The sequence below is a fragment of the Scardinius erythrophthalmus genome, assembly GCF_964197995.2.
Source record: "Scardinius erythrophthalmus genome assembly, chromosome: 1".
Taxonomy (NCBI): Eukaryota; Metazoa; Chordata; class Actinopteri; order Cypriniformes; family Leuciscidae; genus Scardinius; species Scardinius erythrophthalmus.
Genome location: NC_138221.1, coordinates 67,019,349 through 67,041,727, shown reverse-complemented (window position 1 = coordinate 67,041,727; position 22,379 = coordinate 67,019,349). Strand labels below are relative to the sequence as shown.

The 22,379-nt window shown below is 36.3% G+C and overlaps 1 protein-coding gene across 2 annotated transcripts in view; it reads left to right on the top strand.

Moving 5' to 3' along the window:
* Positions 1 to 10,425: 10,425 nt before the first annotated feature.
* Positions 10,426 to 22,379, top strand: part of LOC308687953 (protein NLRC3-like) — a 79,424-nt gene continuing 67,470 nt past the window's right edge. For both annotated transcript variants that reach the window (XM_081360771.1, XM_081360772.1), the window contains exons 1-2: positions 10,426 to 10,508; positions 16,422 to 17,676. In XM_081360771.1, the coding sequence (XP_081216897.1) occupies positions 16,475 to 17,676 (1,202 nt within the window). In that variant the 5' untranslated portion in view covers positions 10,426 to 10,508; positions 16,422 to 16,474. The remainder of the gene's footprint in view (positions 10,509 to 16,421; positions 17,677 to 22,379) is intronic.

The following is a 22,379-nucleotide window of genomic DNA, read 5'->3' as shown; positions in this document are numbered from 1 at the left end:
TTGAAGGAAAATAGAACGAAAATGACCTCAAACGATGATACTACCAAGGACGGGAGGATGATGAAAGCAAAAGGCGGGCCTCCGCTCCACGACTACGCTGCCATGGATATCACTTGTGCAGGTGCGGATAAGCGGCAGCTTGAGGACTCTCCACTGAACACTCCGGACAAAGGAGCTCCGATGGAAAAGAGGGTAAAACCCAATAAAGAGGCTTCATTTGAGTCTATAATGATGGCTATAACTCGCCTGAACTCCCGCTTTGATAAACAAGAAAGTGGTTTGGAAGAGGTAAAGTCCAAAATCAGAGAGAATAGTAGGCTACCATGATCTGCAGCCTAGCTAAAACACTCGAGTTTAATGCTGCCGAGATAAAAGAATGCAAGACAAAAGCGGCAGTCTTAGAAGAAAAAGTTACGTCGCTGACAAAAGAAAACTGTGATTTGAAGAAAAAAGTCACTCTGCAAGAGGCGTCACAGCCGTCGCTGGAATTTAAGAATCAAGGGAATGAAAGAAAAGATGAACGAAAACATTCGTGAAGACGTTATCGACCTTCTGAAAAAAGTGGCACCGCGCATGGCGGGGAGAATGGATGACATAGTGGACGTGGTGCACCGTGTCGGGAAGAAGGAAGAGAAGTGGACGCGATCGGTCATCATCCGGTTTGTGAAAAGAAAGGATAGGGATGACATCTGGGATCTTACGAAGAATTCAGCTGTCTGCAAGGAAGCCAGGGTTTTCTTCACTGAAGATTTGTCGGAGGCAGTTAAACAAGCAAGGGAGGTGCTTTGGCCGAGGATCGATGAGGCAAGAAAAGCAGGAAAAAGGGCATACTTTCGGGGCCCTTACGGATACATAGACGGTAAACGGATCTAATCACCAAAATTTATTTTTGCTCAACATATAAAGGAAAGTTAATTTTAGGATAGAGGAACTGCTTGGATGTTCACAGTTTAAAGGTACTCGGATTACCTGTAATATTTCTATAAACTGAACTGTTCTCTTACCTCGGTTGGGGTAAATTTATTTTATTTAAACCTTTTTATGTTTAATCTAAGATCTGAACTTTCTTTTATTTCTTTAAATGCAAGAGGTCTGAAAGACAATGTAAAACGCAAGGCTACTTTTCTTTTCTGCAAAGGTTTTAAAGCTCATGCGGTTTTCTTACAAGAGACACACTCCTGTGAAGAGGATGAGACTTTTTGGAAGAACCAGTGGGGAGAGAAGATTTATTTTTCACATGGGACTAATCGGTCTGGGGGTGTGGCTATATGTTTGCAACGATTTCCTGGAGAAGTAATAACTTATAAAGCTGACAAAGATGGACATTGGGTTGTAATCCTTGCTAACTTGGAGGGTTCATTATGTCTTGTTGCGAATATATATGGGTATAACAATTTAAATCAGAACAAAAGGCTGTTGGATGATATAGCAGATATAATCGCAGATTTCAAACTTTCTTATAATATTAGTTTTACAATATTTGGAGGGGATTTTAACATTGCACCGGATGAATGGTTAGACAGATCCCCGTCATTTTATAATGACCACCAGTATAACACAGTTCTTAGGATTTTCACAGATACTCACTCTCTCACTGATATCTGGCGTCAAAAAAATCCCAATGAATGTCAATATACATGGATAAAACCTAATGGTGGTGCAAAATCAAGGATAGATTATTGGTTATTATCCCCTGAAATACTGGAATTTGTCACTAAGGTTGAAATAGCTGCAGCACCTTTAACTGACCATTGTTTAATTGGATTAAATCTCAAACCAAATGTTAATATCAACCACTATAAGAGCTATTGGAAATTTAATTCAGATTTATTATTGGTGGAAGAATTTGTCAATGAGGTAAGAAGTACATTAATAGAAATTGAAAATGATACAGAACTAAACACTTATTGTAAAAAATGGGAATATTTTAAATTTAAAGTGAGAAATATTTCTATTAAACAGGGTAAAATCAGAAGCCAACGCCTAAGGGAAAAAGAATATACCCTAGTACATGAAATTAACATGTTGTGTAAGAGACATGATCTTACAGAAGAAGATAAGGCTACTTTGTCAAATTTACATTCCAATCTTGATGAATTATTCACTCAAAGGGCACAGGGTGCTTATGTAAGGTCCAGGGCTAAGTGGATAGAACAAGGGGAGAAAAATTCATCTTACTTCTACCATTTAGAAAAAAGAAGACAAGAAAAGAATAAATTGGATGTATTAATGATTAATGACAAAGAATGTCACCAAGCACATATAATAGCTGAAGAGACTTACAAATTTTATTCAAATTTATACTCATCCAATTACACTCCTGAATGTTCTGTACATTTTCTCGAGAATATAAGACACAATATTCCTCAAGTTGAACAGGGTTTTAAATTGTTATGTGATGCTGAAATACAACTAAAAGAACTTGATGCTGCTATTGAGCGTATGGCTTTGGGAAAAGCCCCTGGTCAAGATGGTTTAACATCCAATTTTTATAAATTTTTCTGGAAAGATATAAAACAAATGTTATTTTCAGTTTTCAATGAATGCATTGAGAATAATAATCTCACAACAACGATGAAGCAAGGGGTCATTACTCTCTTACCAAAGCCAGGAAAAGATAAAAGGTATATTGAAAATCTTAGACCCATATCCTTATTAAATGTAGATTATAAACTTTTCACTCAAATTTTAGCCAATAGATTAAAGTCTGGGATAGGAGATGTTGTTAGTGAAACTCAGTCGGGCTTTATTAAAGATAGATCAATACACAATAACATTAGATTAGTTTTGGATTTATTGGATTACAACTATCTAATTGAAGATCAAGGTTTCATTTTTTTCCTTGATTTCTATAAAGCGTTTGATCTGGTGGAGCATTCTTTTATTTTGAAGACTCTTGAATTTTTCGGCTTTGGTAAGAAGTTCATTGATATGATTAACTTGTTATATACAGATATAAACAGTTCAGTGTCTTTACCTAAGGGTACAACCAAAAGATTCCAGATAAAGAGAGGGGTAAAGCAGGGATGCCCGTGTTCACCTCTGATTTGTATTTTAGTTGTAGAAATATTATCGATTTATATAAAAAACAGTACAGATTTGAAACCATTAAATGTTCTGGGCAGGCCTCTAATTATCACACAATTAGCCGATGACACGACAATTTTTATAAAAAATGCAGATCAAATTCCTCTAGTAATTAAGAAAGTGGAGATGTTTTCTAAAGTTTCTGGGTTACAATTAAATCTTAAAAAATGCGAGCTGATGGCCCTTCATGAGCACCCCAATTCAGACTTACATGGAATCCCTGTGAAAACTGAAGTAAAATACTTGGGAATTATATTGTCAAAAGAAGGGAACTTCTAAACATTGAAAACAATATAACCAAAACACAACCTATTTTAAATTCTTGGTTACAAAGAGATTTATCAATCTTTGGTAGAATTTTAATTACCAAAAGCGAAGCTTTATCAAGATTTATTTACCCTGCATTTTCCCTAGCTGTCCCTGATCATCTAATTAATAAAATAAACAAAAACATTTTTAATTTTACATGGAAAAATAAACATCACTATATTAGAAAAAATGATGCAGTTAAACCCATTGCTGAAGGTGGTCTAAACATAATTGATTTTGAAGCTATGAATGGAATGCTAAAATTAAAATGGTTGCATAATTTTATAAACAATCCTAATAGTTTTTGGTTTCATATTCCATCCAAAATATTTTTAAAATGTGGCAGCATTGAATTCCTATTAGCCTGTGACTTTTCTCTTTCCAAATTACCCCTCAAGTTATCTAAATTTCATCAACAGGTTCTCTTAAATTGGAAAATGTCTTATACTCATAATTTTACTCCACACAACATGCCTATCTGGAACAATAGATGCATATTGTTCAAAAGAAAATCTATCTATTATGATGACTGGGTGAAAAAAGGTATTTGGGCTATTTCACATCTTATGGATTCTGATGGAAATGTCCTTAATTACTCTGTTCTCACAGAGAAATACAATCTTAAATGTACCAAAAAACAATATAATACTATAATTAAGGCTATTCCTTTAGAAATGTTAAATTTGATGAAAGGTGTATTGATGTATGATGTCGTATTATCTAGATTTCCTCGGCTTATAATAGATGACATAGAATTTAAAAACAGAAAATGTTCAAACAAAATAATACGAAGTGCAATAACAAATAAACTTCACCCACTTTTATTAAAAAGACTTTACACCCTCAATGATTTTCCAAAAGATATACAAATAAAAATCAGAACTAAATATCTCTCCCTCCCAATTTTTCCTAAAGCTAAAGAAACTCATTTCAAAATTTTAAACGATATTTATCCCAGTAATGAATTTCTGAGACAACGTTTCAATATTGATTTAAACTGTTGTTCATTTTGTGATTGTGATATTGAATCTGTGGAGCATGTATTTTTTGATTGTCATTATACCAGAACTTTATGGAATTCTTTTCAACATTAGATATCAGAATATGTTAGTGATGCACCCAATTTATACAAAGATGTCAAATTTGGAGTATTTTTGCAAGATAGCAAGAAAGAACTTTTTTACAATACTTGTATACTCTTAGTTAAACATTATATTCACAAATGTAAATTTTTGAAGGTCAAACCAATCTTCCACATTTATTTAAATGAATTCTTGCAATTTAGGAAAGCCTTATGTCATGTAAAAACTAAAACAGCTACTATTTTCATTAATTTCATACAATCTCAGGTATGACAACAGACCTCTTGTGAATGTGATTATTATTATTTTTATTTATTTATTTATTTATTTATTTATTATTTTTTTGGTTTGTTGTTTGTTCTCATGTTGTACGACCATTGTACACTTTTGTACTTTAATTTGTACACCTGCTCAGTCTTGTACAAATTCGTAAAATGTTGTAATACGGTTTGTAATGCCATACTGTTTAAAAATAAAATATATTAAAAAAGGAAAAAAAAAAAAAAGGAAAAAAAACTAGTTGCCATATCAACACTATTATAGAAAAAAAAAATCCGCCAATTTTTTTTTTTTTTTGGAAGATATCCATAGACATTTATTAAACCATAGCAAAAGTAAATTTCTTACTTAAGTTAATTTTTCATCTCTATTTTTTGTGTTTATTTAAAATAAGACAAATCTGATATTATTTTAATCTCCAAGATGTTATTTAACAGTTGAGCTAGTTCTTTAATGCTTCGCTAACTAGCAGAAGACACTAGCAGGGTTTAAATCCCAGTTGTGCAGGCGGGGGCATGTTGTAACACTGCGTTACAATGTGCCCCTATTAGAAATATGCTATTATATTCTATACTTTTATTAATTTTATTGGGAAAACGTGAGAAAAAGGTGAATAAAGGTGAATGAGAGTCAATGTTCAGAAATTACTAATTATTTATTTGTTTTGAACTATGTTGTCTAGCTGTGTTTTCATGTGTTCGTAGTCAAAACTCAAAAATTAGTTTATATTTAATTATTAAAAATTGCCATTATTTTATATGAAAAAGTTTTTTAATTGTATTTTATTTAGAAAATATTTTAGTTTGTTTTGTATATTTTTTTAATTAGATCAGATAACTTTTTAAGCTGTCATATGGTCATGTTACAATGTGCCCCTGCACATGTTACAATGTACCCCACCTATGGGGCATGTTGTCACATTTCACTTCCATTCTTTCGGAGTATGTCAAGAAAAAAGTATATACTGTATTAATAAAACAAAACCACATAATTGTAGTAGACATGTGGGAAATTAATGTGGAAAAAAATAAATACTCTGAACCATAATTTACACAAACTGAGAAGGTCAAAAAGCGTTAATACTCTGAACCATAATTTACACAAACTGAGAAGGTCAAAAAGCGTTAGGTTGTGCCCCGCTCTCCCCTAGTATCAGGACATCCTGGCTAGTGTCTGTCGCACACGGCTAGGGGCGAATGGCCGGATGATGGGCCTATTTGGGAGAAAGTCCAGGGCTGTTTTTTAGCCTCAGTCCGTCCTGACCAAAGCCGGAAGTGTGAAAAAAATCAATTTTAGGAGGAGCTGCTGGATGTTTACCCGTCTCACAGTGAAGTCGAAAGCAGTCGATGACTCTAAAGACGCCATTTCGGAAGATCGAAAATCAGCACAGCATACATTTTTCATAGCTGTAATATCGATAGAGTATTTGCGTCTAAACAGACATTATGCCGAACTAAAACACAAACACATGATAAAGTTGAAAGTTACTTTCGCTACTTCACGACACGTCAACTGTAACACTCATAAAATGGCCGAAAATGGTTAAACTTGCACTTACTTTTTCCTTTAACAGGAGAATATTATTTTAATGTTGAAATCTTCGGTTGACTTTAAATACGTATTTAATTACTGTTTATAATATTGTAATGCGTATTCAGTGACGCAGTAAGACTGGGGAAATAGAGTGGCCATAGGATAAACACATAACAATAATATCATATTTGCTTAATGCGAGATACATTATACATAATACATTAATTTTGAATTGATGGAGTGAATTATTTGATAATCAGCTAAAATATCCTGAAACTTGATAGCCTACATTATTAAGTGGATAGGTCTGTGGCCATCGCAAACTGTAAATGGAATGAGAATATGAAAGCATTGAAAATGTAAACCAATGTTTGAAGTTATTTATATAGGCTACATTATAATGTAATAGGCCTACCCAAAGTCCTTTTAGGCAAGTCGTGCCACTCGGTCGCCATCTTGGCAACGCCTCCGGGCAGCTATTTCGGACTAACAAGACCATCTAAATGAATGGGCAGAGAGTCAGAACTGCACTTTCACTGGTCACCGGGACATAAAAACTGCATGTATAGAAACAGCAGTAAAATATGATAAAAATCGCTGAAAAAGTTTGATGACTTTGCCCCAAAATAAGGTTTCAAATGCCTTTTTCCCCACAGGTTATACTTTACTACGCATGCACAAGAGTTTACGACACCAACTTCATTTACGTCTCTATCCAGAATGCCGGTGTTGTGCAATAATCCATGTCAATATTGTTCTCCATTATTTAAATATAAGCAGGTTTGCACTTTATCAGTAATAACAATGTATTGTATAGATAAGTTGTTTTAACTATTCATTTACATGAATCGGTTCAAAAGAGTCATCCATCCATCCATCCATCCATCCATCTTCTACCGCTTATCCGGGGCCGGGTCGCGGGGGCAGCAGTCTAAGCAGGGATGCCCAGACTTCCCTCTCCCTAGACACTTCCTCCAGCTCTTCCGGGGGGACACCGAGGCGTTCCCAGGCCAGCCGGGAGACATAGTCTCTCCAGCGTGTCCTAGGTCTTCCCCGGGGTCTCCTCCCGGTGGGACATGCCCGGAACACCTTCCCGGGAAGGCGTCCAGGAGGCATCCGGAAAAGATGCCCGAGCCACCTCAACTGACCCCTCTCGATGTGGAGGAGCAGCGGCTCTACTCTGAGCTCCTCCCGAGTGACCGAGCTTCTCACCCTATCTCTAAGGGATCGCCCAGCCACCCTGCGGAGAAAGCTCATTTCGGCCGCTTGTATCCGGGATCTTGTCCTTTCGGTCATGACCCACAGCTCATGACCATAGGTGAGAGTAGGAACGTAGATTGACTGGTAAATCGAGAGCTTCGCCTTGCGGCTCAGCTCCTTCTTTACCACGACAGACCGGTACAGGGACCGCATTACTGCAGAAGCTGCACCGATCCGCCTGTCAATCTCCCGTTCCATCCTTCCCTCACTCGTGAACAAGACCCCAAGATACTTGAACTCCTCCACTTGAGGCAGGAGCTCTCCACCAACCTGAAGCGAGCAAGCCACCCTTTTCCGACTGAGAACCATGGCCTCGGACTTGGAGGTGCTGATTTTCATCCCAGCCGCTTCACACTCGGCTGCAAACCGTCCCAGTGCATGCTGGAGGTCCTGGTCTGATGAGGCCAACACGACAACATCATCCGCAAAGAGCAGAGATGAAATCGTGTGGTCCCCAAACCCGACCCCCTCCGGCCCCTGGCTGCGCCTAGAAATTCTGTCCATAAAAATTATGAACAGAACCGGCGACAAAGGGCAGCCCTGCCGGAGTCCAACACGCACCGGGAACAAGTCTGACTTACTGCTGGCAATACGAACCAAGCTCCTGCTCCGGTCGTACAGGGACGGGATAGCCCTTAGCAAAGGGCCCCGGACCCCATACTCCCGGAGCACCCTCCACAGGCCGCCGCGAGGGACACAGTCGAATGCCTTCTCCAAATCCACAAAGCACATGTAGATTGGTTGGGCAAACTCCCATCAGCCCTCCAGCACCCTGTAGAGGGTATGGAGCTGGTCCAGTGTTCCACGACCGGGACGAAAACCACACTGTTCCTCCTGAATCCGAGGTTCTACTATCGGCCGGATTCTCCTCTCCAGTACCCTGGCATAGACTTTCCCAGGGAGGCTGAGCATTAGTTCGCGAATTGGACTTGTCATACGGTTGTGTGATTATCCCAACAGTTAGGACATGGACATCCCACAAGGTTAGTGTCAACACAGAAAACATTACATCACTGGATAGGTTTTTTCGTTTATTTAGAGAGTAATTTTATGTCAGCTGAATGTGCGGAATGCATTTCAGAGAAGATAAGGCAACGTATTTTAGCACAAATCACACCCAGCGGTAATTCAGGAAAAAATTTGGTCTTCCGACCTTTTACCATAATGTCGTTTTATTTTGATTAATATGCGTGCGGGAGAGAGAGCAAGACAGCGCTTAATTTGGAGACGGTGAAGTCTTGTTTACACTTTTGCCTGGCTCTGAGGAGAGAGAGAGAGAGAGAGAGAGAGAGAGAGAGAGAGAGAGAGAGAGAGAGAGAGAGAGAGAGAGAGAGAGAGAGAGAGAGAGAGAGAGAGAGCGCACGCGCGACCGGGGCGCTCTCTCTCTCTCCGCTGTCGCAAAACCTCAACTGTGCGCATGCGCCAGTGAAACCAGACGATAGGCTTAAATGTTTCCTGGCTTGACTTTTAAAAGCAGATGATTGGCTTACCAGCGGGAGGGGCGGGACATGTGCATACAACCGCCATCTTTGCCGTTACGGGTTTTATTGAGGATTAAGGAAGTGGCATGTCTCTTATATAAATTGTCTCTGGCCTACCTTTAGAAATGGTAAACGCTGTGTAGAAACAAAATAGCAAAAACTACATGATATAATTTTAAACATATTTTCTCATACACAAATTTTTATATGTTGTAACTAAGTCTTTTTTAAATGTATTTCAAATATACAAAATGTATTTCAATATATTTAACAGTGCTTCACATATACAGTATGTGAATATATTAATATGCAGTTATTAGGCTATTTAAGTGCTGTTGTTTCGGTGTTTAAACTACTGTGATGTTTAATGTTTTTATGGATGCATTATAGGCATATTTAATATTTAATTGTTAACAAAATGTTTAGAAATAGGTGTAATAATATTCAGCACAAGTGTTTTCTACGAGATATAAACCACTAGGGAGCGCTTTTTGCTGGATTTATGCCATATCATGTAGGTATTGCGAACGTATGATATTAAAATAATAACCTGCAGAGAATGTTCCCAGAACGTTCTCTTTAGGTTATAATAATAACCTGCAGGAAACGTTCTGGGAAGGTTCTCTTTAGGTTATAAAATAATAACCTGCAGGGAACGTTGTTCTCTTTAGGTTGTAAAAATAAAACCTAAAAATAACCTGCAGGGAACGTTCCTATAGGATATATATACCTCGCAGTCACAGACCGCATCAACGTCAGTGAGCTATACTTATTGTATTTCGCCACAGGGTGTCACTGTGGCCTCCTCAACCCTTCGCCTTCGCTTACTCTGAGCTCGATTGCTATGTCTGAGGTAAACCACCCCCTCCTCATTACCCTACGCAGGAAGAAATAAATGAAGAAATAAATAAATGTAGAAATACATAAATGTAGAAATAAATAAATGTAAAAATAAATAAATGTATAAATGAATAAATGTATAAATGAATAAACGTATAAATAAATAAATATGGAAAAAAAATAAATATATACATAAATAAGGAAATAAATGTATAAATAATTATTTATTTTCGTTTTTTTGCTTTTCTATTTATATTTATTTATTCATTTTTAATTTTTTAATTTTTTTACATTTATTTGTATATTTATTTATGTTTTTTTATTTTTTTTATATTGGCAGCTTTGGCATTCCATAGTGCAATACGAAAAAAAATGGGAAAACCCAGACTACTTCCGGCGAATTTTAATTCTCTCTTCATTCAGTTTCAACTGAGAAGGGTCTGGTTTTAACCATAGACTGTAAAAAATAGGTTTTAACCGGCTAGCCAAAGCCGGAAGTGTGAAAAGAATCCATTCGAGGAGAAGGAGGAGCTGCTGCTGGGTGTTTACCCGTAAGTGAAACCGAAAGCAGTTGATGACTGTAAAGACGTACGCCATTTCGGAAGATAGAAAATCAGCACTCGCTTCACATGTGACAGTAAGTTCGTTAAACTTTTCATAGCTCTAATATCGATCGAGTATTTGCGTCTAAATCGACCTTATGACGAACTCAAACTCAACACATGATAAAGTTGGAAGTTGCTTTCTTATCTAGGCCTAACTTCCTTCACGACACGTCAACTGTAACACTCATAAAATGGCCGAAAATGGTTAAACTTGCACTTACTTTTTCCTTTAACAGGAGAATATTATTTTAATGTTGAAATCTTAGGTTGACTTTAAATACGTATTTTATTATTTTTCATAATATTGTAATGCGTGTTCAGTGACGCAGTAAGACTGGGGAACGGAAGTGTGGCCGTAGGATAAACGCATACCAATAACATCATGTTTGCTTAATGCGAGACGAAAAACGGATTGTGAAAAACACCTGCAAGAGTTCAGCAGTGTCATTAAACTGAAGGTGAATCCAGTGTTTAAACGCTGTGTTTGAAAGTGTGGCCGACATGTTGAGATAAGGTCTCACTGCAGAACCATACCTCATAGCAGTGTGAGCATAGATATCAGTGAGGACGACAGCGCCAGCCTGTGCCGGAAGTGGGCGAAGCAAGGCTTTGCGCTATTTCCATGTTTTGGAACGTTTCAAAGTTTAAAACAAAGTTATTATAAAGATTGTTTTAAAACGATTTAATTGAAAAGAATATATATATATATATATATATATATATATATATATGGGCCATTCTACAGAATTGGTGCAAACTGCTGTCCCTCATCCAAAAAACACATTTGAAAAGCATTTAATTATTAAAATCTTAGATGTTTACTAAGATCCTTCAATTATCTATTGAAACCCACAATAATATTTAAGATATCAGTAAGCTTTATATATATAAAATCATAATTTATGGGCTACTTTCAATTAGGAGGTGGCTGTCCCAAACCCTAACCCCTAAATTTCAACTTGTGAAAATGATATTGAAAAATTTTTTGCAAATTTTTCCATTCTTGTTTTAAAAATTTTTTTTTTTTTTTTTTTTAAATTAAGTTAAAAAAAATATTTATTTTATATTTTATTTTTAAATCATGAAACTTTATCAAAAAAAACATGTCCCGCATTTTCATGTCACTACCAAAACAGTGAATGTTGTAGTCCATTGGCTGAGACTGATTTTAACCACACTCCTACATTTTTGATCAGGAAATATTCCTGTGTCCCTCTCTCTCATGTGCTATATGGTGAGTAGATTGATCCCATCATTTTGAAGTAAATGTGTTCTAAAGTCTAAAAATCTGTGTGTAACTTTAAGGAATGTCACTACCAAACTCATTTTTTCTGCTATTGAGAATTTTTTTTGGGATGTTATTCCATAAAATTTAGTTGTTATATGTGTTCAACTGTTCTGACCAGTGATTGCTAACCATGTGCTGATTAGCATCTTCGAGCTAGGCTCAAAAGTATCTAAAATTGTCACTACCAAAACAGTCACAACCGAAACATTTTCTTGAAGTTTCGGTTGTGACATTGTTTTGGTAGTGACAAAAGGGAACACATAATCCTTTATTTGGAGGAATAAACTACATTTTAGTACAGTTATGCAAATAATTACTACTGTAGTATGTTTTAGTAGTGTTTTAGTATGCAATATTCTGTTAAAATTCTGTAATGTAATGAGGTTACAATTACTTAAGGTTGCAGTCCATGATACTACCTTAGGTGTAAGGTTGTTGTCAGTAATGTTAATTTATATGATTAACTTGACAGGGAGAATGACATAAAACACCAACATGCCTAAAAAAAATAGAAAAACTACAACAGAGAGACAGAGAGAATACAAACAAAGGTTGAGGGAAGACCCAGTGAAGTACGAGGAATACTTAAGGAAAGAAAGAGAAAGAAATAAGAAACGAAGGGAAGAAGGAAAGTTGAAGAGTATCAGTGAATTACCTGACAGGGAGCAAAGAGATGTCAGAAAAGCATGGAGGAAAAGACACAGGATGATGGTGAAAAGACAAAAAGAGGTGGAGACATTTTGCAGGGCTTCCACACCACCTAGCACTTCCAGTGAGGGTGATCAGACACCAGTACACACACACACACACACACACACACACACACACACACACACACACACACACACACACACACTTCAGTGGTTCTGGAGATTTATCTGAATGAGGAAAATTATTCTGAAATTAATGTTTTATGTACACACACACACACACACACACACACACACACACACACACACACACACACACACACACACACACACACACACACACACACACACACACACACACACACACACACACACACACACAGTTCAGTGGTTCTGGAGATTTATCTGAATGACTCATAAACAAAATGTTGAAAATGTGCAAATAAAACAAAGTGGTTCTGAGTCTACATTGTAAGTTGTTGTTTTTTTGGGAAGAAAAATCTATGAGCATACCTCTTCTCACTTGCACCTCAAGACCCAAAGTATAGAATAGCTCTAGGTGTTCTTATAAGATATTTACTGTCAGATGTGTGTCTGCTATATGTACTGACTGCATATGTGCATCATAGTTATTTATTTATATTAACATAAAATGTGGACAGTCTGATTCAGCCATGGCAAACTAAGTATTGTGGTCACTACCAAAACATTACTGTCACTACCAAAAATGTGCAGTCACTACCGTAACATGGGATGTTTTGTCAAAAATAAAGTATATTGAATTATCAACTAAGATGTTATGATAATGTTTGGTTCAATGCATATTCAAACTAATGAATCCTTAACTTTGAAATCAGTACGATAAACTTTATGCCTTCTACAAAGAAAGATTGGGTTCAAAATACAACAAATCTCATAAATCACACTTAAAATATTATTAAAATTATAATCTTTATTGATTTCACCAGTAAAAATATTTTTTAAAAATAGAAAAAATATATATTTATAAGGTAGATGTAAACAAAATCTTAATAGGTCATTATAAGCCTTCTTAATAAATTATTTAATATTGTGTTTCGGTAGTGACAAATTTGGGGAGAAGGAAAATATTCCAGCATTTTCTGAAAATACAATATGAGAATTAACTGCACAATTACTAGAAAAGCGTACCTTGGATATTATACAATTTGCATACATGCAAAATTTGTGGGAAAAAACAAAAAAAATTCAAGATGTTTCCAACTCTGACTTTGCACCAATTCTGTAGAATGGCCCATATATATATATATATATATATATATATATATATATATATATATATATATATATATATATATATATATATATATATATATATATATAATCAAATAGTATAAAAGATAAGAATTATGTTTTGTCCTATTAACAAAAGACAATATAACGTTACTAGCCTACTATTAACAAATGTTAATAGTTTTTTAAAAGTTAAAATTATACTTAAGTCAAATGATTAACAATATAATTGAACAAAGCTTAAAACAAAGAAAAAAAAAATAATACAATGAAAACAAAGCTTGAGCGTTTGAACATTTGATTTAATTGAAAATAATTTTTAAATCTCAACCAACCATTTTTTCATAGAAAATACACAACAATTATATGATGGACTGAAAAAACAAAAATGATTAATTTAAATAAAATTAGTTTTTTTTCTCTGAAATATCAAAAGAATCACACACTAGCTGTACCTGCTCCAAATAAATAATAGTAATACAAAATAGAACTAAATAATAAATAAATTATATAAAACAAAATCAAACCAAAGAAAATAAATCTTATGAAAGTTATGCAGGCACATATTTAACAATAATTCTCAAGAGAAAAATACATAAACTAAATCAAAACTTCGTACAAATGGAGTTAATCCTGAGGCGCCTTTCATCACAACACTTGCATAGAAAAACTTCCATGTCTTTAAACTGGAACCGAAACATGAAAGGCTCTTTGGCCAGTTCTAGATTATCTCTCATTTCCGCCTGATCAAGTTTAAGAAGGGCCTTTTCCTGCTCTTCCTTCTTTAAGTTCAGATACCTCGGCTCTTCCACAAAACCCCTGAATGAGTGCCAGATTTTTCCTCAGCCATCCAACTGCGCTCCTGAGGTCTTTGACTATCAGTGGTTCCTTCATGAGAGAAGAGTACAAAAAAGGAATGAAATATTTAATTAATTTAAAATAAATTATTCTCACAAGAGAAGAGATGGTTTGCACCTCATTTAGTTGTCCCTGGGGAGATTGGAAGTGTCCTCAACACTACATTGTGTTTTAATCCGGATGCATGTAAATTAATGTTTTGAAATTATGCTCTTTCATGTGCCCATTTGAGACGATAAAAACGTTGCCGATTTCAGTCTCTTGTGCTTTAGGTGGCACCTGCACATCCAACTGTAAAATAACAATACGTGATCAAGTGCCTTCGTCACAATTCTCACTTAGTCACAGTTATATTATATAGCGCTTTTTACAATACAGATTGTTTCAAAGCAGCTTTACAGGGATAATAGGAAAATAATGCAACAAAGTTTGTCTCGGCAGATCTACAACAAAATAGTGTCATAATCCATCTTAAGTAAGTCCAGTGTTTATTCATTTCTGTAAAAAAGTTATTAATTCAGTTAACGTTAATTAATCTATATAGCCATTCTGGAGAAAACCGTAATGTCATCGTCCAGCTCAGTTCAGTTCTCATATAGTGTTGTTGATTATTACAAATGGTTGGTTGAATTCTAATGTAGAATGCGGTGTGTTATTTCTTAAGTGACATGTATGCTCAATATTGTATTGAAATGATGTTCTAACCTGTGTAGTAGTAGTACTAATAAATAGCAATAAGTAATTATTGATGAATAAGTAATTATTTACATAAATGTGATGCAAGTTATCCTAGTTTCTCTCTATATACATGCAAAATAGTTAATTTTACAACATTTTAAATCACATGATTTTAAACCTAAATTTGATGGATTAATAGCATGTCGTCACCGCAAGTATTTTTTTTTTTTAAATGCGTGTATATATATATAACATTTTAAAATTAAGTCATTTTACTTTATTCAGGTCATATTTGCTGTTGAGTGGAAGCAAAAATGAGTGGAAGTAATTGTCTCTGTAATTTTAATCCTAATGGTACAATACAATAAGAAACACCAGTACACATTCAAGGGAAAATGCAAAAATAATAACAGTATCAAGAAAAGAAATCTTGTCAGATGTCAAACATAAAAAAAGTGCTTAATGATATTTTGTCTGGTAAGAGTTCCTTCTTTAATGGCTCATTTTTCCACAGTGATCTGTACATAAGGTTCCTCTTAATTTGCTGTTCAGTGTCTGCAAGACATGTACGTACATTTAAAAAACAACAACAACAACAACAACCTGAATTTAAGTTTAATATACAAACTGATCACAGCAGTCAGATCAAGCAGTTGTCACTCAAGTGGCCATTTAATATTTAACTTTATAAATAGTTGTCCTTGGGGCTATAGTGATTGCCGTCACAGATAAAGCAGTCTGCTGAGCAGTAACCTTCAAAGTCTTTGGTCGAGTAAAATGCACAAAGTATTCCTTTCCATCTCCAGTATAGCCTGGCGGGAAGTCTTTAAATAAGTCCCCACAACAAAGGCAACTGGTCTGTTTATATGGCTCTCAATACATCTCCTTGTAGTCACTGGGGAATGCACTCCAGTTGACAACACCAATCACAATCTACTAGTGCGCATGCATATATGACATCACCAAAACACACCAGCGCGCATGCGTGTAACAGCGTCCAGTACGTGTTAGATCTTATCCAGCTACGTCATCGTGCTACAGGCTGCAGCGAGGACCTCTTGGACATGTTGCTCTACAAACAAACACTATTAACTGGAGAAAAACTGTTGACGTTAAGTTAAAATTAATTAAATGCCACTTAAATAAAATGTGTCAAAATTAAATTGTGTTTTGTGCATGTTTTCTGTGTCCACATACAGGCCTTTAAATAAAGTGTCACATCAAGGAGGAAGAGGAGAAACGTACCTGTAAAATGAGTGTGTGTGAGGAGAGAGAGGAGGAGGCGTCTGTTCACACTCAGAGAGCAGCATCTCCAGTATCCAGCTGTGTGTCCATGAAGAGTAACATCTCCATGGGTAATCCCCCTGATCTCAGTGATGGACCATCTTCAGTATCCAGCTGTGTGTCCATGAAGAGTAACATCTCCATGGGTAATCCCCCTGATCTCAGTGATGGACCATCTTCAGTATCCAGCTGTGTGTCCATGAAGAGTAACATCTCCATGGGTAATCCCCCTGATCTCAGTGATGGACCATCTTCAGTATCCAGCTGTGTGTCCATGAAGAGTAACATCTCCATGGGTAATCCCCCTGATCTCAGTGATGGACCATCTTCAGTATCCAGCTGTGTGTCCATGAAGAGTAACAACTCCATGCATAATACCCCTGATCTCAGTGATGGACCATCTTCAGGATTCAGCTGTGTGTCCATGAAGAGTAACATCTCCATGCATAATACCCCTGATCTCAGTGATGGACCATCTTCAGGATTCAGCTGTGTGTCCATGAAGAGTAACAACTCCATGCATAATACCCCTGATCTCAGTGATGGACCATCTTCAGGATTCAGCTGTGTGTCCATGAAGAGCAACAACTCCATGCATAATACCCCTGATCTCAGTGATGGACCATCTTCAGTATCCAGCTGTGTGTCCATGAAGAGTAACAACTCCATGCATAATACCCCTGATCTCAGTGATGGACCATCTTCAGTATCCAGCTGTGTGTCCATGAAGAGTAACAACTCCATGCATAATACCCCTGATCTCAGTGATGGACCATCTTCAGTATCCAGCTGTGTGTCCATGAAGAGTAACAACTCCATGCATAATACCCCTGATCTCAGTGATGGACCATCTTCAGTATCCAGCTGTGTGTCCATGAAGAGTAACAACTCCATGCATAATACCCCTGATCTCAGTGATGGACCATCTTCAGTATCCAGCTGTGTGTCCATGAAGAGTAACAACTCCATGCATAATACCCCTGATCTCAGTGATGGACCATCTTCAGTATCCAGCTGTGTGTCCATGAAGAGTAACAACTCCATGCATAATACCCCTGATCTCAGTGATGGACCATCTTCAGGATTCAGCTGTGTGTCCATGAAGAGTAACAACTCCATGCATAATACCCCTGATCTCAGTAATGGACCTGCTGTGACCTCTGACCCTGTGTGAGTATCATGAAGTTCAGGGCCGGTCCAGATTCTGCTGGTGCTTATTATATTATATTATATTATATTATATTATATTATATTATATTATATTATATTATATTATATTATATTATATTATATTATATTATATTATATTATATTATTCGCCCCTAAAAACTAGGCTACTACACTGGCAATAACACACAAAAACAAGTGTGTGTATGGTTGCACAAATAATTGTTAAAATAAAGGGTAAAAAGGCTATATAAATATGTATCCAAATTTAATATATTTATAGATGATAGTCTTAGAATCCAGATAACTACATATCCAAACTTAAATGGTTGCTGATAGGGCTGCTCAATATATCGAAATATCGCAAATGTATATATCGCGATGCATATCGCAATGGCTTGCAATAACTGGGGTCATGACCAAAAGACAGAGAGAAAATCACTCGCTGCTCTTGGCTGAATAACTTTTGTAGCTTTAATAAGAATCAGTATATTTAATTCATACAGTGAAAACTAAGCAGTGTTTTATTTTAACATTTGATTATTCAGTTTCTGTTGTTTAATAAACCTAATGTAGGATAACCTGAACCCCTAAACCCCGTGGTTTACACTGATGTTAAAATAACACTTCTTATGCTACAGTAAAACACTGCTGTTCACTTTCAGAAGCTGTAGGGGGAAAAAGAATGTGAAACACATATAGGTTATATAATTTTAAATATACTTTAAGGATAATTTAAGTTTATTTTAAGCATTATCGTATCGCATATTGAATATCGCATTATTATTATTTAATGAGTTATCGCATATCGCATTTTTCTTCAATATCGTGCAGCCCTAGTTGCTGAACTTAATCTGCTGCTTCACATTGATTTATCTTTTCTATTAATATAAAACCTCTGCCTGGGCACCTAAAACTGCAAGTCAAAGCGGTAAATCCAACCAAGTTGTCTTCCAAATTTGTCTCAAACTATCAATATGCTCTGGGAGTTTTAGGCGCAGTAGCCAATATGGCCACTAGGTGACATTCAAACTCCATTTGGTGATTTAAAAACTTGTAGGATTTTAATTCATGAGTGCTTTGGACTACTGGCCTCTTTTGATAAAAGAGACATATGATTTTATTGCTGAAGTGAAAGCAAGCAACAACAGAAGTAAAAATAAAGTCTGACACTGAACTTGCATTAAATGTAAATAAAGTGAAAAAGTTTCCACTAGTGGTCCGTTCCAGTTAAAATACTCTAAAGTAACTAAAAATATCAAACAAACATCAACGACTCACACAAATAGTAGTTATGATTCTTACTTATATGAAAATATATATATAACTGACAAAAAGCAACAACATTGAAAGTCAGCTTATAACAATGAATTGACTAATTCACCGTTAATAAAATTACGTTTACACTATTTTACATTAATACATAGATTTTAATGCTCTGTTTGTAATTATGATTTAGAAATGATACTTTTGTGTGCAGAGGGTTTATAGAATGTTTCTAATTGTATTACTAGGGCTGCTTGATTATGGCAAAAATCATAATCACGATTATTTTGCTCAATATGGAAATTACGGTTATTTAACATGATTATAGGTGGGTGATATGATCAAAGTCTTATTTCATGATATGAGTCATTTTAAATGTCAGTGAAATTTCACAATTATCAATACTTCAGAAAAAACTAATACATGGTTAATTATTGCAAGTTAGTGGTTCTCAGACTGGGGGCGGGTTTTTTTTAATAATTAAATAAAAAATATGTAAATTAAATGTTTGATATTTATCTGCATTTACTGTGGAAAAAAACAACAAAACATTAATCAACTTAAATTAAAGGTGGGATGTTGGGTGACGTCACTTCTTGTTGATGTTCGAAGTATTGTCAAACAAAATGGAGGGACCCTTCCTCCTCCTCATCCCGTCCCCTTCCCCTCCCTTCCATGCTTCCTGAAACAGTCATGAAGGAGTCTAAGGCTTTTCCGGTGTAAATAGCTGGGTTTCAGTCACGTGATTATGATGACGCACGAATGCGGGGTGATTTCAGATGGAGGGCAGGAAGTAAACATGGAGAATACGTCTATGGAGGAAACCGTTGCGGAGAGTCCGTATTGTACGAATTTAGAACCAGTTTCAAGAAATAGATACAAGGATTTAGTGAACATATTTTATTCGCTTGTTTTGCCCGTAATGGAGCACGTCTCGTGGCTCCCGCCTCACAGGCTATAGCGTCGCACCTGCCACAAGATCTCTCACTGTTTACTTCTAACGTTACCAGACACTCCGATTGATGCACGAGAGCACACAGACAGTGCAATCCTGCTGCTGTTATTTATCTATTTGTCATCTTATCTTATATTTTGTTTCGCTTGTTTTGCCCGTAATTGAGCGCGACTCAACGTAACCCAAAGCGCTAGAGCATCCTAAAAAGTCCCAATGAAGTCCATATTAGACTACCGGTAACTTAATAATCATAACTAAGTAAATGAGCATTTAACGACAACCTAATGCTATATAAACACAGACACAAAAAACACGTAGGCTAGCTAACATACTTCCGACGAAGTGGTCACTGCAGACACGGGCATTAACGTTACAGACTCTGCTCCTCCCGACCGCAGACGTACGTTAAAAATCCACTTTTTACGGCGTTGCTCTGTGAGCTTTTTACATTTCTCACCTTTATGAGTGACAATTTTTCGATATTCTATAAAAACAATTTCCCTTTTCTCGATTAGAACGATTGGAGCTGCCGTAAACTACACTAAACATTGGCATTTTTCAGACGGCAGCTCCTCAGCTATTTCACTTCCTGCCCTCCATCTGAATTTCGCGTTCTCGCGATGCAGCAGCGTGACGTCACGTGAAACCAACCAATTCGGGACGTTGTGCATTCCTTGTCCTTTGCCCTCTTCTTTGCTACTTGTTCATTGGAACGTCGTCTCTTTGGTCGTGTGTCGGCCATATCAAAATTCAAGAGAATATAATTCTAACATTAGTCCTTGTTGTTGTCTAGGACAGCGGTCCCCAACCTTTTTTGCGCCACGGACCGGTTTAATATCAGACAATATTTTCACGGACCGGCCTTTAAGGTGCGGCGGATAAATACAACAAAATATAAAAAAATATATAAAAAATAATTAAATATAGGCTAATAATAAACGTGAATCCAATGTGTAGGCTTACTTGCAATTTTATTAGCAGGGTACTCGTAATATCGCGCCTAAAGACAACTGAGAAAGCCTGAACACAAACAAAAAGTCCCCCAAAAGAAAAAAATCTCCATGTTTACGGTGCTGATGCGATGTAAGGGTGGCGCTGCCAATAAAGCACCTAAAAGCTGTCACAAAGAACCGATTTTAAGAACCAAAATTAATGATTATGAATATGTAAAATATAGCAGGAGACATTTTAATTGTTTAATAATAAACAAGTGTTTTCTGTGCAAAGATGAAGTTGACAGTGCTGACTCGATCTTCGCAGTATGCCTAGTGAACGCGCCAGAGAGAAATGCACATTTCATACGAATTACATAAGCAGAGAACAGTCAGTTTTCTTTTGTTTTGAATTGTTCTGTTTAAAATTAGACATTTCAAGCTTTCTATGTCTCAGGTCTGTGAGGCAAGTAGGCTACCTTATACGCTGAATTTCGGTTAATTTATGAGATCAGCTCCAGTTCACGCGCCCGCGCCTCCGTGTCCTGATTAAATATTTTCTATTATATTTACTTCTTATTAAATCCAAGCAATTGGGTGATGAAACATTGATTAAAATTAAGATACAATTAATACAAAACGAAATACAATTTAAAGACAGGCTTTTTGCTTTCTGTCTGAGGTCTCTGTGAAAGTTTTAAAGCAGTCTTTTTGTGCCGCTTTCAGAGCGCTCACGTCCGTAAGGGTGAACTGTCCCATCCGAACAATTATTATTATTTTTTTTATTTTTATTTTTTATTTTTTGTGAAATAGGCTACATTTCTAAATTAATGCGACTTATAGTCCAGTGCGACTTAGGCTATATTATGTTTTTTCTTCTTCATGACGCATTTTTTTACTGATGCGACATATACTCCGGAGCGATTTATAGTCCGGAAAATACGTTAAGTTATATATTCTTTCTGTGAGGCCCGGTACCAAATGTCCCACGGACCGGTACCGGTCCGCGGCCCGGGGGTTGGGGACCTCTGCTCTAGGACATCTCTCCTCTAGCTAACTTCCCTCTTCATGCTTCCCTCTCCTCCACTCCGCACACCCCCCTTCATGTGCACGTGCACTAACCCCCCACCCGCAAATCATTCTTGTCGATTATTGGCTGGAAGTGAACTGAATTTGATGATCTCTGGAACATCGACAAAGATATTGAACTGACTTGAGCTGAAAACAACACTATCTTTTGCTGATCTGCTTATACTGTTGCTGAATTGAGCTCCTCATAACTGGTAAACTGCTCTGTTATTGAACAACAAACCCACTAATCTCAGAAACTATTGAACAGCATTAATGGTTTCATTCTGCTCAGCTTTTAATTAGTAAACTTTACCCAGTTATATTATTTTCATTTCTATAAGAAAACATGAAAAACTCGTTTGAGTGTGCATTTGAGGGCCATAACCAGTTAAACTTTCAAATGCCTGCTGAAAATCATCTGTATGACCTCTGACATTAAAGCTTTGGACTAGGAAGGTCAGTTCGACTAAAGGAGAAACGGC